General features: G+C 42.5%; 3 protein-coding genes across 5 annotated transcripts in view; 2 read left to right on the top strand and 1 right to left on the bottom strand.

Moving 5' to 3' along the window:
* FBXO15 (F-box protein 15) overlaps nucleotides 1–1,270 on the bottom strand; it is a 32,199-nt gene extending 30,929 nt beyond the window's left edge. For 2 of the 3 annotated variants that reach the window (XM_069778859.1, XM_069778861.1), the window contains exon 1: nucleotides 917–1,265. In XM_069778859.1, coding sequence (XP_069634960.1) covers nucleotides 917–1,041 — 125 coding nt within the window. In that variant the 5' untranslated portion in view covers nucleotides 1,042–1,265. Of the gene's footprint in view, nucleotides 1–916 lie in introns of all 3 variants that reach the window. The other variant, XR_011323933.1, reaches the window with a different exon arrangement.
* CNDP2 (carnosine dipeptidase 2) overlaps nucleotides 1–13,688 on the top strand; it is a 350,882-nt gene that overhangs the window by 182,848 nt on the left and 154,346 nt on the right. The gene's annotated exons all lie outside the window — the stretch shown is intronic.
* TIMM21 (translocase of inner mitochondrial membrane 21) lies at nucleotides 1,709–7,833 on the top strand. The gene is made up of 6 exons (XM_069778864.1): nucleotides 1,709–2,213; nucleotides 3,479–3,541; nucleotides 3,641–3,738; nucleotides 5,056–5,129; nucleotides 7,152–7,257; nucleotides 7,350–7,833. The coding sequence occupies exons 1-6, from the start codon at nucleotides 1,934–1,936 to the stop codon at nucleotides 7,440–7,442; spliced, it is 714 nt and encodes a 237-aa protein (XP_069634965.1). The 5' UTR covers nucleotides 1,709–1,933; the 3' UTR covers nucleotides 7,443–7,833.

Here is a 13,688-nt window from a genome sequence, read left to right as displayed (position 1 = left end):
TCACTTTCATACCCTGTACTACTTGCAACATGGCTATTGGTTTTTTGCTGGTCAGGGAACAAATCTATTTCAAAGAACATATAGAAAGTTGTAAGTAGTGACAAAACCTGCCTCCTCCTCCAAATGTCAAAGCATACCTGGGGATAAACAGAAATGACAGTAATGTTTTGACATTTGTTTTTTCTTCCTCAGCTAACAATTCCAAAGTCTTTTAAAAAGCTGGATGTTATCCACTCGATTTCCAGGTTAAAAAAAACGGGGAGAATCAAACAGCTATGAAACCCAAGGTTGTACAAATGGGTTGGCAGACAAACCCGCTTTGTCAACTTTGCTTCTAAGACTGGTGCTTTAAACTCTTGGAAGCCGAACCTGCGCTATAAGAATTAAGCTAACCACACCTTCCACGATGAAATCCTCCCATTTATTACAAAGGCCTAACTACCCTGAACATATATGCATGAGCCACCAAGCTAGCTACTACTTCGTAGACGGCCTACCGCTTATCACACTACCTCCTCTAAACTCAAGCCCATACCCAAGTTTAAGCCTCACTACCCAGACAGAAAACAACGCCTTAAACCTAGGCCTTCCCTACACCTGGGGACGCCAGTGTTTCCTACCGCAAGGCCCGTCACCTTTACCGAGACATCCCCCTCCACAGGGCTGGGGGGAGGGAGAGGAGAGCACCTCGGCCATGAGGGAGCAGGCCAGAGCTGTGGCAGGTTTAAGAGCTGGAAACCAGAGCCGTAAGGCAGGTGGAAGGCGTTTGCCAAGGGCGTTAAGGAAAAACAACAAACCACCCGCCACGGGCAAGGTGGAAAAGGACGAGGAGAGGCAGCTCTGGGGCGGCAGAGCCCTGCTCCCCGCTCGACGCCCGCCGGCGGCCTCTCCTCAGGCCGGGCAGGGAGACCGTTACCTGGGCCCGGCGGAGGCGACAGCAGGAGCAAAAGGCCGCGGCGGCCCGACCTCGGCGGCACCAGGGGAAGCCGGCGCCACGCTGCGCCCGTACCGCCGCAGGGCCCTGCCGCGGCCCGTCGCCATGGCCGGCTCCGCCACGGCCGGACAGCGGCTTCGCGCCGGGCCGGGCCGGGCGCGGGGAGCTGCCGCCTCCCACCTGACGCCGCCCAGGGCAAGGCGACCGGCGGGAACTCCTGCTCGCCCCTAAGAAGCGTGTCGTTAAGCCGGCGAGAAGGGGCACCGCCTGCCCCGAGGCAGGGGTCGGAGCAGGCGTCGGACGCACCAGCGGGGCGGACCCGGGCTGGGCTGGCTGCCGCGGGGGGGCGAGCGCCGCACCTTGCCGCGACAGCCGTCCTGTCAGCTTCACCCCCCCATCCCGCCCCGCCGGGAGCTCCGCGCCCGTGCGCCGTCCCCGGGAAGCCGGAGCACGGTCTTCTCAGGGTGTTGTGGTCTCCGTTCGTGGAAACGGCAACTGCGTCGCTTTTACGCACCTCTGCGTGCGAGATCAAAAAGCTATATATATATATATATATATACACTTAAAAAAAAAAAAAAAAACACCACACAACAAAGCAGCTTAAAAAGGGTGACCGGGACGGCAGGCGGGCACCCGCCCCGTGAGGGCGGGCTGTGGCGGCGGCGCTCGGCATGGCGGTCGCTGTAGTGACCTGGCCGGGAGCCGTTCCTAGCGGCGGGCGCAAGAGGGAGCGCGCCCGAACTACCGCTCCCAGGGCCCGCTGCCGCTTTCTTCCCCTCCGCCCCCAAGGTTTCCGCCGGGGCCATGGTGGGTCGGCGGCGACAGGGTAGTGGGGGCTCCTAACCCGAGGCACCGGCCGCGGAGCCGCGCTCAGGGCGGGAGGCTGCCCTGACTCTGCCCCCCGAGGGGCTCCCCCGGGGCTGAGCGGCAGAAACGTTCCGTTCAGCTCGGCTGCCTCCGCCGTGCTTCCCTCGGGGCGCCTGGGAGCCCTGCCCCGGCATGCTGCCCGCCTGCCTGGTGCGGGCCGCCCCGGGGAGGTGGCTGCTCGCTCCCCCGGGCTGGGCGCTGCTGGGGACGGGGACTGGGCCGGGGCTCTGCCTGAAATGGCGGCGCCAGCCCCCCCGCAGGGAGCTCGCCCTGCTGCTGCGGGCCGCCCGGCGGAGTATCGGGACGCGAGCCGGGGGGCTGAGAGCTGAAAAACCGGGCGATAGTAGCGATAAGCACGTGTCCGTGCAAAGGGGCCGGAGAGAAGAAACTCTGCTGTCGGCTGCTCAGAAAGGTAAGACGGGCTGCAGTCACTGGGGAGCGGGAATGCTCTGCGCTGCTCGAAGAGGCTGGCGCAGCTGAGGTTTTTATAGCCCCCAAACTCTGGAATTGGGGGAAAAAAAAAAAAAAAAAGCTCAGAAAAGCAGCCCGTTTCTTTTCACGTCGTACTGTTTGCAGCAGTTGATACCTTTCAGCGTACGTATTGCACAAGCAGAACAGAAACTGTGGCTTCTTCCCAACAGCTTATTGATTCAGTGTTTAAGTCCCAGCAGGGACAAGAGCTAGTAGCCTCTCATTTTCCTTTTCCAAAGGAAAACCTATCACGCACAACCTGTCTCTGCTGCCAAAACAAGTTTACCTCCAGCAAAATTGTCGAAAGCTCCACGTGCGATGCTAGCTTCTTTATAGGATGGCCGTCACTCTGGCTGATCTCATTCACTTCAGTGAGAAGTGGTTACCACATAATTAGTCTCAGAAATTCTAAGTGCTCCGAAAATGTTTATGAAAAACACCCTCAACTGATTAGAAGACTGCAGGAAAAATTGTTAGTAAAGTTGCCTCCGTAACTTGTACTTCACTGAAAGGAACACCTTATCACTTGAACAGATCAGTAGTCTCTTGCCAAGTTCTCAAAAAATACTTTGTAGCAGCGAATCCCATATGACTTTTCGGGGAGTGTATACTGACCCTTCTACTACTACATTAGATCAAAACTAACAGATAGGAACTAATCAGATAAACTGCAGTTAACGTTCTCAATAAATAAAATACATATTTTGGTTTAATATCCCTCCTTTTTATTGCTCTCTTGATTGAGAATTCATAAAAACAGTTATTTTTAGTCAGTGTGTGCAGTTTATAAGCTTACACTTTTTTTATTTTTACTCCTCCCTTTCTCTGCATAAGGATTGCAACGATTATGGGTTTACATGGTAGCTTTAATACTGCAGTGCTAAATACCTCATTAGTTCTTAAAAAAACTAGCTCTCATGTACACAAAAAGTAGCAATAAGTGCTAATCCTGAAAACATCTAGTAGGAAAACCAGAAAATAATAAGGCTTAATACAGAGATATAAACATGCCCTGTACAACCTAAGAGATGTTCCGTGGTCTCTTTCATTTAGCGATGAGGCATTATGGAAGCTGTTACTGGAATTTTTTCTTCTGCCAAAATGTTTTTTGAGCTGCAGACTAATAGAAGAGCATTTATATAAGAAAGCTATGCAAGTCTTACTGTCCAAGATTGTAACTCCTGCGTTGTTTTCTGTCTATTTCAGTGAAAGAAGCTGGAAGAGACTTTACCTATTTTATTGTGGTGCTTGTTGGAATTGGTGTCACAGGTTATTTTTAAAAATTCTATTCTTCATCAGAAGACACTTTTCATGAATTCCATCTGGTTTGATCAGTTTTCATTCCATTTGCTGTTGTTTCTGTTACAGGTGGTTTGTTCTATGTGATTTTTAAAGAGCTATTCTCTTCTTCTAGTCCAAGTAAGATCTACGGAGATGCCTTGGAGAAATGCAGATCTCACCCTGAGGTTGGTTTTTCAACCTTAGTCATAAGTTTATGTTTCTCAGTGGTTACTCTCTCTCTTTGAGTCAAGTTTGCCCAAGGAATCTCACAAGCAAAGCTACAGGAAGACCCACGTGGTGCTTAGCAGGCAAACACCAGCAGATCTGCCTGTGCTTTTAGCTGGCCAGAGGCGGGTTGGCTCCAAATTGGAGTCCGTATTAGGACAAGCTAATGGCAGCACTGAGCCTGAGTGAATTAGCCTGCTAAAAGCCAAGTTAAGTGAGTGTGCCACAGCACAACTTGTGTCCCCATACAGAAAGTCTTATAATAGACATACCTGAGTGCCTGCTAAATGTAGTACTTAAGGAGTTCTGCAGGTCAGGGAGGCAACTGGTCCTACTTAAGTTTTGTAGATCGAGCCTGTTGCCTTTCCTCAGCACAGTTATTCTGGTGTGACACTTCAGTAGGGTTCTGTCATTCTGCAAAACACCGCCTAAGTATCCAGAAATTTAAACTTCATTTGAAACACAGTTAGCATTCCCGTGGCTGACAGGAAAAGAGACATAGAACAGTCATGTGATCACAGAGTCACATTAAGATAGCTAGATGTAAACAAAAATAAATCTAAAACTAGATTCTAAAAACCACTACTTCAGACAAAACAAGAACTGCATGGAAACGCTTTCAAACAAGGTTGCCACAGATGCAACTGAGGATAACCTAGATACGAAGTGACAAGTTGTCACTAGAATAAAAATGAAGACTGCTTTGGAACAACTTTGCTGAATTAAAACTTCTCTCCAGTACTTAAACAGTAAAAATCACTCTCCCTTTCTAACCACCTTTAAAGTAAGTTTAAAACTAGGTTAATTTGGTCTGGCTTTATATATCTGAAAAAAAAAAAAAGAAATACTTAATTTCTTAAAGAGTAGTGTTTTTTAGATGATATGAAGGGCAGCGCATTTGCATTTTAAACTTTGAAACATTGTCTTGGAGGAGACATGAGCAAATAGGCTTTTTTTCCTTTTACACAAAGTGTCAGTAAAATATAAAATACACAGAAGAGAGATTAAAATGTCATAATCTCAGAGGACAGTACAAATGAAAGATATTAGTAGGATTTATTTTAGACGTTTAATATGTGACTGTAAAGAAAAGCACTGAAATACAGAGGAATTTTCCTTACGCTGTTTTCTTTCATAAACTCTGTTCCTGACACATCAGACTCAAAAGGGGCATTTTGTTGAGAGAAAATGCATTCACAGCAGGGGCGTGAGCTGATACTGGAGTATCTGTTTGAATGTGATACCTTCTGACAACTCGAACCTCTTTTCTCTTGTAGATAATTGGTGTTTTTGGTGAATCTATTAAAGGTTATGGGGAGGCAACAAGAAGAGGAAGACGACAGCTTGTCAGGTGCCCTTTGGTGTTTGCCACGTACAGACGCTAGTTTTTGCACAGCAAAGACGCATTGGGTCATATTATAGCAAGTTAGATCTAGATTAATGAACTGTATGTGACGTGCCCTGTCACTTTTGAGTGAAAATGAAAGCAGTTTTTTGCAGTACCTCTTGTGTGGCCCATACCACTAAATACAGTGCACTTACTTACAATATAAAATGCCAATTCTGAGTGCCTCAATACGAGCAATGGTCAGCACGGTAGAGCTGGTGTCTCCAAAAAACAGGGCGAGTCTGAAGAGAGTAGCACAGAGACCTAGGCATGTCTCTGGGGAGCAGGGATCTGACTGAAGTTTACAGTCAGAAACCCTCAAATAGAGTGAAACTGTTCTTTGAAAAATTGTTCTTTGAGAGTTTTTCCCCTTTTGAAGCAGTAGTTTTTATCGGGCCATAAAGAGCAGGAGGTACTAACTTTCAGACTTTCAAGAATCCAGCTTGTTCTGTTTAAAGCTAGGCTGGGTCTGACTGTACAGGTTGTAGTCATTGCAGTGACTATATTGTCCTGAGCTGATACGCAGTATTGACTGCCTATTTCTTATATTGCTTTTTGGTACTTGAGGCCACATCTCTACTGTGTATTTAACAGAACCTCTCTCACCTAAACATTTCATGAGTGTGTCTATTTATTATTCTCCTTTTGAGGGAAACAACAGAACTAATTCTTACAAAATGTAAATCCTTCCTGCAGTATAATCCAACAGGAGCTTTGTCTTTATTGGGTTCTTTGACTTGAATTTATTCAAGGAGGTTTCATACAGAATGGGACACATAAGCCCAGATACACAACTTGAACCATGAAATGGAGAAATTTTTTTTCTGGAGGAAGGTGATTTTTACTGGTGGAAGTTTATCTTTTCACCAGACTCTGTGAAGAAGTGTTTAAAGTGGAGCTGCTAAATGAAAAGGATATGCACAAATGTTTTAAGCATCTGTCTGTAAAACAAACTATATAAATAAGTAAATGTACTGTCAGCTTTCCTAGTATTTACTTTCCATCATTTTGGAAGTGTAGTATTTTAAATAAATTTTTGAGCTAAGGACTTGGCAAGGTTGTAGAATTTGTGTCTGCAGTATAAGGATGACCTTAAATGTCTCAAAAATGTACAGATTTTTTTTGTGTATGAACACCTCGAATATGAATTTACTGCAGTAAGCCTCTTCATTCATCTTTGTTCTTTGTAACCCATCGTGTCACCTTGAAGTGTATTGGAAGTTTAATTCACGGTGTGTATCTAGGCGTGACTGATGGAAATAAGAGCTTGGTAGTATGCAGCAGTTATTAATTTCAGTAGGAAACATAAACTAGCACCAGAACTCTAGTTTGACCATTAGTTTCTGGAAGGGGTTACCCTGAAAGTGACGTGACCTTTCTATTTATCTAATACTTGAGCATAACCTAACTCCAGTCTAAATATCAGCATTTAGGTTGGAGATCTGATATCGAAGCCAAAGTTACACAACTTCAGTAGAACAAAATTATTGCCAAAATAAGTAAAGCATATAGTAAACTCTTTGTTTTATGTGATTTAACCAATCTGTAAGTTCACAAAACATGCTTTGTGTGGTTTGGCTTGGTAACTTAAAGCGTCTAAAAAAATCCACTTAGTGATGTGGGTGTTCCTTTCTAGATGCCAGGCTCTGAATCTGGGGGTTTTTTTTAGAATAAATACAAGGAAATTCCAGAATCTTCAGCCATTGGATTGCTGTTGAGTTTTGAGGGGAGGACTGGGGTGAGGACGTTTAAGCACTTTGTCTGTTAATCCTCAACTGCTCCGCTAGTCATTATATGCTTACAGTAGAGCTTGGTAAGAGCAGTAGAGAAGGAACCCCTGGTAGCGTAAGGACTGCATTGGAATACACTTTCTCACAAAATAGTTAAGCAGCTCCTCTAAATAAAAAGTTTAAATTTGAAGTTTAACTAGCATATAATATGTATTTTTGCTGGGTGGGTTGGGTTTTTGTTTTGACTTGTTTTTAGTCATGTTGAGTACGTAAAGGATGGACTGAAACATATGCGTTTGAAGTTCTATATTGAGGGCTCTGAACCAGGGAAGCGGGGAACAGTCCACGTAGAAGTCAAAGAGGTATGTACAATTGCTTGATATAACTGACAAGCTTAATCTTGAATTTAAACTACCAAGGAGAAACAAACAGCCTGAAATTGTTTTCCTTGCAGAATCCTGAGAGAGGAAGATTTGAGGTCCGCTACATATTTGTGGACGTTGACACCTATCCTAGAAGAACCATTGTCATAGAAGACAACAGATAGCCAATGATGAAAGTTGCTGTCCCATCTCATTGAGTATTGGATGATACTGGTGTAGCCAGTCTACACGTGAATTGTTTGGTGTTCTCGATTGTATCTTGCAACTTTGGGGTTGTGTTACAGGAAGTAGCCTCTCACGGCCTCCATTAAGGTCTTTCATAATAACAGATACAGGATTCGAAGTGAAGCCAATGAAATATAGTAGAGCCATCACTTATGGCAAATATTTTTGACACGGGAAGATAATGGCTTATAATAAACAGTTTAATGCTGGATAATACTTCTGCACACCCAAAAGCTGAGTCTTCCAAGATTTTAGGTTTGGATGGGGAGTTCTTTGTCTTCCTTTGCTTGGATTTCCCACTAGCACTGCAATAAAGAAAGTGGTATTTTACGCGTAGACAAACTCACTGTTTTCATTCTGGATGCCTTTGTAGGTAAGAAGGTAAAATAAGAATGTATGTTAGTGGTGCAAAGGAGATCTAGCGCAAAGGCATGTAAGGATAGGAATTGTGGAGATGCACACCTGTGACAAATGACTGAAGATAAAGACTTCCGTTATTGGTGTGTTCTAAAGAAGTTAACGGCATACAGAACAGCGATACTGTCTGCTCCTTCCAATGTTTTCCATGCTGCTCTGCAGTGTTGTAGCTGCTCAGCACTGCCCACAATATTTCCATTAACTAATCTAAATCTTCTGGGAATCAGATTCCTATAGGTTTACCCAAACTCAAAAGCTCAACTCATGACCATATTTCTCACCTGGGTTTCTTCCTTAGTGCAGCATGGCAGATAGCAAGCGTAACCCTGTGTATTAATAATCAGACTTAGTCATGCTGATCTGTCAAGCAGCACCAACCAAAAAATTTCAACCTTTAGCTTCTTACATTTAACCCCTTTCTTAAACACCAACTAATGCATTTTTCTGTAGTTACTATCATACATTATGAGCTTTTTAGTTCACTAGTGAATTATCCCTACGTTAAATATACACTGATGTTCGATTATCAGCCCTTATATGTTCATTTAATGGTACATTTGGACTGTTCTAAAGTTCATACAATATTCCCTCATACAATGCCACAAATATCATGTATAGACCTGTAGTAATACTTTACTGGACTTTAGCCATCCTGTTTATCTGTGTCCCAGTAATCTCATTTGCATAATCATAACTAAACATAATACTTTGTTAGACCTGGATAACTTTTTGCTTTATGTTAATCACTACAACCTTGACTTCAGTCAGATCGTCATATTGTGTGACAGTATTCAGTGGGGTCACGCGTTCATCCCAGTTCTGTGAGCAGAGCAGAGTAACCATCCATTATAGCAGAGCAGCCAGCAGTGTCCATCTGCATTAAACCGCAAAGCATTTTGGAGTTTCTACGCTGTATACAACATAACTGACTTCTACTGTGCAGGCCAAAGGGATTTTTACAAAACTTTGAACATCAGTTGAGATTGACCAAAGTGATTTCATATCCGTTAGTTTCAGCAGAGTTATAAATTTGTCTGCTGGCTTTCATCCCTTGATGGATGCTTGTCAAGACTAAAACCCACAATTTTACACATAGTCAAAAGCAATGGAAGTCTGTGTTGGTGGCTCCCTACTGTATGAGAAATGGTTGTGGTACTTGATATCATCACCATGAAGTAACTTTGATAAACTTTTATCTTTGCCTACAGTTACTGACATCATTAATGTCCATCTGGAAAGGTGTTGTCTTTAAGTAATGAAAGCAATTGACTCCCATTGTTCTTCATGTTATTTTCCTGAAAGCAGGAGAGTCAATAACACCTTTTGACTTACTTACACTTATGACTCTTCCCAATTCTTAGCATTACACTTGCCAAAACTTCTGTTTCAGAAGAAATTTTCAAACCAACATAATTGATTATAACCCAGTAAAAAAAAAAAAAGTATCTGAGGCCCTCATTGTTTCATTGCAACCTGCTGCAGTACTGACTGATAGCATTACATGCCACGTTTACCTGCCACCACCTACGTCCATTTGCTATAGGCATGTGTCATACCGTGGTGGTTACTGAAAACCATCTCTGCAAGAGTTTTGTCATGAATGCAAGATGGAGCCTGTTGTCAGAGCACATCAGAAATACTGCAAGCTATGTAAGTTTATAATCATACTAAGATTCCTAGCCTTAAGCCCATGCTGTACCTTGGTAAAAATGTAATTGTTCTTTACCTTTTACAAAGGAAGACTACATAAAAATACACAGTTTAAACTAGAAAATGTAATACTATTTTCGCCCTTCCTTTATGACTTTTTACCATATCAGGCTGCCTGAAAGCCATTGTAAACCTTCATGTCAACAACAGAACAGACGGGCTAGTTTTTTTCCTGTAACTCTGCATCCCAGCTTTGCTTTCTTATTAATCCAGCTGTGGCTTGTTTTCAGTGGGCTTCACTGCTCGAGAAAGTATTTCCTAAAGCAAGATGTAAGAAACATTTTTCTACAGTAAACGGTATAGGTACAGGAAAGAGGCCAGCCGTTAGGTTTACTTTTGTCTTGTTTTAGAGCCTTTTTTGCACTGAAGAAACAAACTGTCAGGACTAGAAAATTTCTGGGAAGGAAAAGATGATGACCTCACATAATGATGTTTTTCCAACAGTGCAGGTACGTGAAATTCTATGTCGGGGTTGTGGTAAAACAGGAAGAATTGGCCATTGGGGTTTATGTGTATGTTTGGCTTCAGCTTGAGAAGACGAACTAAGAATTTGATTATTTGCAACCAGATTTATTTACAGTTTTTTTCAGTAGCAAGGACTTCCTAACATACACAGAAATATAATGTATTTCAAGGGTTGTGTGAAAGAACTGTCTTATTTGGAAATCAGATCCCTGGTTGGTTGGTCCCTTTGAGACATCAGAAGTTTTTAAAGTTGTCTGTAAATCTGTCAGTACCATACATTGTTCTTGCACTAAGTGCCCTTGTCATACTTTGGCATTTGTGTCAGGCCTTACTATCGTGCTCCCTAGCTGGGAAAAAATGCTACAACTGCAGGTGTCAGAAGAAGTCTTAGCAAAGTCAACATAATGATTCTGTCTGGCCCTTTGGCAGCCAGTCCAGACCGGTATGAGAAAAATGGAGACAGACCAAAACTGGCAATAAGGAAGAGGCACAAGTATCATTTAAAAGACACAGATGGATGTGGAGTTGTCCACAGTGCAACTGACCTTCATGATTTCTCCATGATGCTATCACTGTCTAAAAGCAAAGTACAAACCTCTGGTTTATTAATTGCATTTCAAGAAACTGAAGAATCCAGAGAAACAAGTTGGGATTACTTTCAAGCTTATTTTTTGTTAGGGTAGACCCACTATGAGAGGGTTATAAATAAAATGTTTCTCATCCTGTACTTACATGGAGTTGTCGTTTTCACCACTCATCTTTCTCCTGTGGAGTTCCAAGAAAGAGGTGGGTGAGCACACTTGCTCAAAGCAGCAGGATCCACAGCCACAGTGGCACCCTCCATATACTTCTTAACAAAGAAAACATCTCACAGGCTGGAAAGAAGCTGCAGAGGAGGAGTACATCATATATAAATCATCTTTGTATATCATACTGCTTCGTAAATGCCAGAATACTAGCGAGGTAGGATAATATTTTGCTTTGAAAGAGTGGAAAAGTAAAACTGCCATTATAATGTAATGGAACTGCTAGTTGCCCTTTCCTAACTAAAGCTTAACCGACTTTTATTTTGTTGGAGTCCAAGGAACATAGCAGGTCAGTCAGTGTCACTCCTGGTGGGAAGGAGTACAGAGCCCTTTCAGGGTGCCTTCAGTCATCCTCTTTGCTGAAGTTGCATTACATACCCTATCATGTCAAAAAGTTATTTACTATCTAAAAGTTATTCACGGGCTAGGAGAGCTGTAATACTTGCAGCCCTATATCTGACAATCTCCTTTCCTCTTGGCCACCTCCCTCAACATCATCACCCCCCCAGAGAAAAGGGAGAAAGACCTCAGTATCTTTAATTAGCTTCTGACATTCACATATTTATCATCAGGGACATGGGCTGTGGCCCTGGATGGATTGTGTAACATAGGCGGTCTTTTTACCATGCAGTGCTAGTTAGTCTCCTGTTGGCAAAAGGCCACATAAATGGAGGGGATTTTTAGCTCTAGAAATGTTCTTCTGTAATTTCAGGAGAACATTTGGTATTTCCTTTAAAGCTGCCTTTTCTGTGGGATAACTAAAGTGCCCAGGAAGTAGTGTACTCCATCAGTATACTTTGTTTTCAAGCCCTGATACCAAAATGCTACCTAAATGCAACAGTAAGAGAGATGGACGTACACATACAAAATGTTCATGAAGCCAAATGGTGGTGAGATCTTTGCTGGTGCCTCTTAAAGAAAACTATCTAGCCTTAAATATCGTTACCTTCAAAACATTCTGAAAAGCACAATATTCCGTTTAAACTTCTCTCCTTCCCATCTTGTCTATGTCCAGAAGTAATATTTATGAGGATGTGTCCTTGGTCCATAAAGTTTGCCTCATGATTTTTTTTACTGCCTGCATCGCCTCGCCAGCTAAACGGATACACGAGGATATTTTTCTTTCTATTTCTTGAATAGGGGGACACAACTCTAAAAGATATCACTTTTCCTGCTTTGTGAAAAAGCTGACAATATACTTGATAAAATGAAGGCAAAATAAAAAGTAGCAGACGAAATCCACCTTTACCTGGGCTTAAATATATTAGTGTTCTTAATGTGGAGAAATGACAAATACAAGGCTGAAATGCTTTCAGACCTCAGTAGAGAAAAGCTTTTGGGAATCCTTCTTCTAGTAAAATCTCTTCAGTGAAGAAAAAAAAAGGAACTTCATAGCTTGATTTATCATCCTCCTCCTAGCTAGATACCTATCACCAGCAAGATTATTTAAGCCCCGTGAGATTGCAAGGATATTAAAGTTTTATATGTATGTAGTTTGGCTGCAGAAAAATAAGTTAAATAGCTCTTGCTAACATAGAGGTCTTGTGGGAACTAGTTACTTCTTTCCATATTCCTTGTGAAGCTGAAGTTCTGTCGGTCCCTATGGACCAAGCTGGGATCCGTGTTTAAAAAATTATTTTCTCCCATCCTGTTTAAAGCAAGCAAATATATGGGGACACCTTCACCACAATTAGGTGAAGAAGATTAGTCCAGCAAGACATCTGTTACAGAGAACATTGATCTCTTCCACGGTACCACTTTACCTGGTGGTAGTTTTGCACTGGAGGAGAACAGCTGCATTCACTGAGTTTAAACATAATGTTTTAGAACACCTCTGTTGTAATTTTGAAGACTGTTAGCCTAGATTGTTCCTTAAGAAGCTGTCCCTGCTTCACTGGATCATTGTGCTACCAGTAAGCCGTGCTGAGCTCCTTCTGCGTGGCAAGCAGCTCAGAGTCTTCCATCCTCGCACGGGAGGATGCTTGGCTGGGGAGAAAGGAAAGTAACTGGAAGGTTCAGCTTCACTTTTCGGTAAACACAAGCAATAAACATTCCGTTGTTTCCTTTTTAAAGCTCTTTCCTCTTTTTCTCTGGGAAAGCACAAAATTACAGCATATGCCAGTTACTTTCTGATGTAAAACTGTCATGTTATTGTTACTAAAGCTGTGGAAAAAAATCACTGCCAGAAAATCAGAGCCAAAACAATGACATTTTCATGGAAATTAAACACATTTTCCAGAGTTGGGTTTTGATTGTTGCAGAATTAAGAAATACGTATATACTCAAATCCCTCTTCTTTAGGAAATGAAAATACGTCACTCACCAGTGAAATGCTGTTTTTCCAGAAACACTGTGTGACAGACTACTCAGAATGTATTTGAGGTAGGTGTGCAATTTTGTCTTAACTTTCCCATCTCTGCCTTCATTTTTGTGGATGTCAAAACTTGTGTATATAGTATAGGCAGCCAACATCCTTTGAGCTGGTTTGTGGGAATAATAATGTTACTTTGTCATCTACATGACCTCTATGAGTCTAGGACCTGTGTATACTTGCTGTATCATGACAAAAAGAAATATACCTTCAGGAAATTAATTTTGTGAAAACTTTAAAATATAAAAAAATGGCTACTCTTTTACTAAGGTCTAGTAAACAGAAGGTCTTGCAAAGAAAATGGAATTTTAGACTGGGAAGGAAAAAATGTTGTTGTGCGTGACTGAGTTTTAAAATGACCTTGATACATAAATAATTCCAGCATGGAAATCAAGTTTCAACATCCAATTTAGGCA

The sequence above is a fragment of the Haliaeetus albicilla genome, chromosome 3, assembly GCF_947461875.1.
Source record: "Haliaeetus albicilla chromosome 3, bHalAlb1.1, whole genome shotgun sequence".
Taxonomy (NCBI): domain Eukaryota; kingdom Metazoa; phylum Chordata; class Aves; order Accipitriformes; family Accipitridae; genus Haliaeetus; species Haliaeetus albicilla.
Note: the sequence above shows the minus strand (reverse complement) of the source record. Positions and strands in the feature narration are given on the sequence as shown.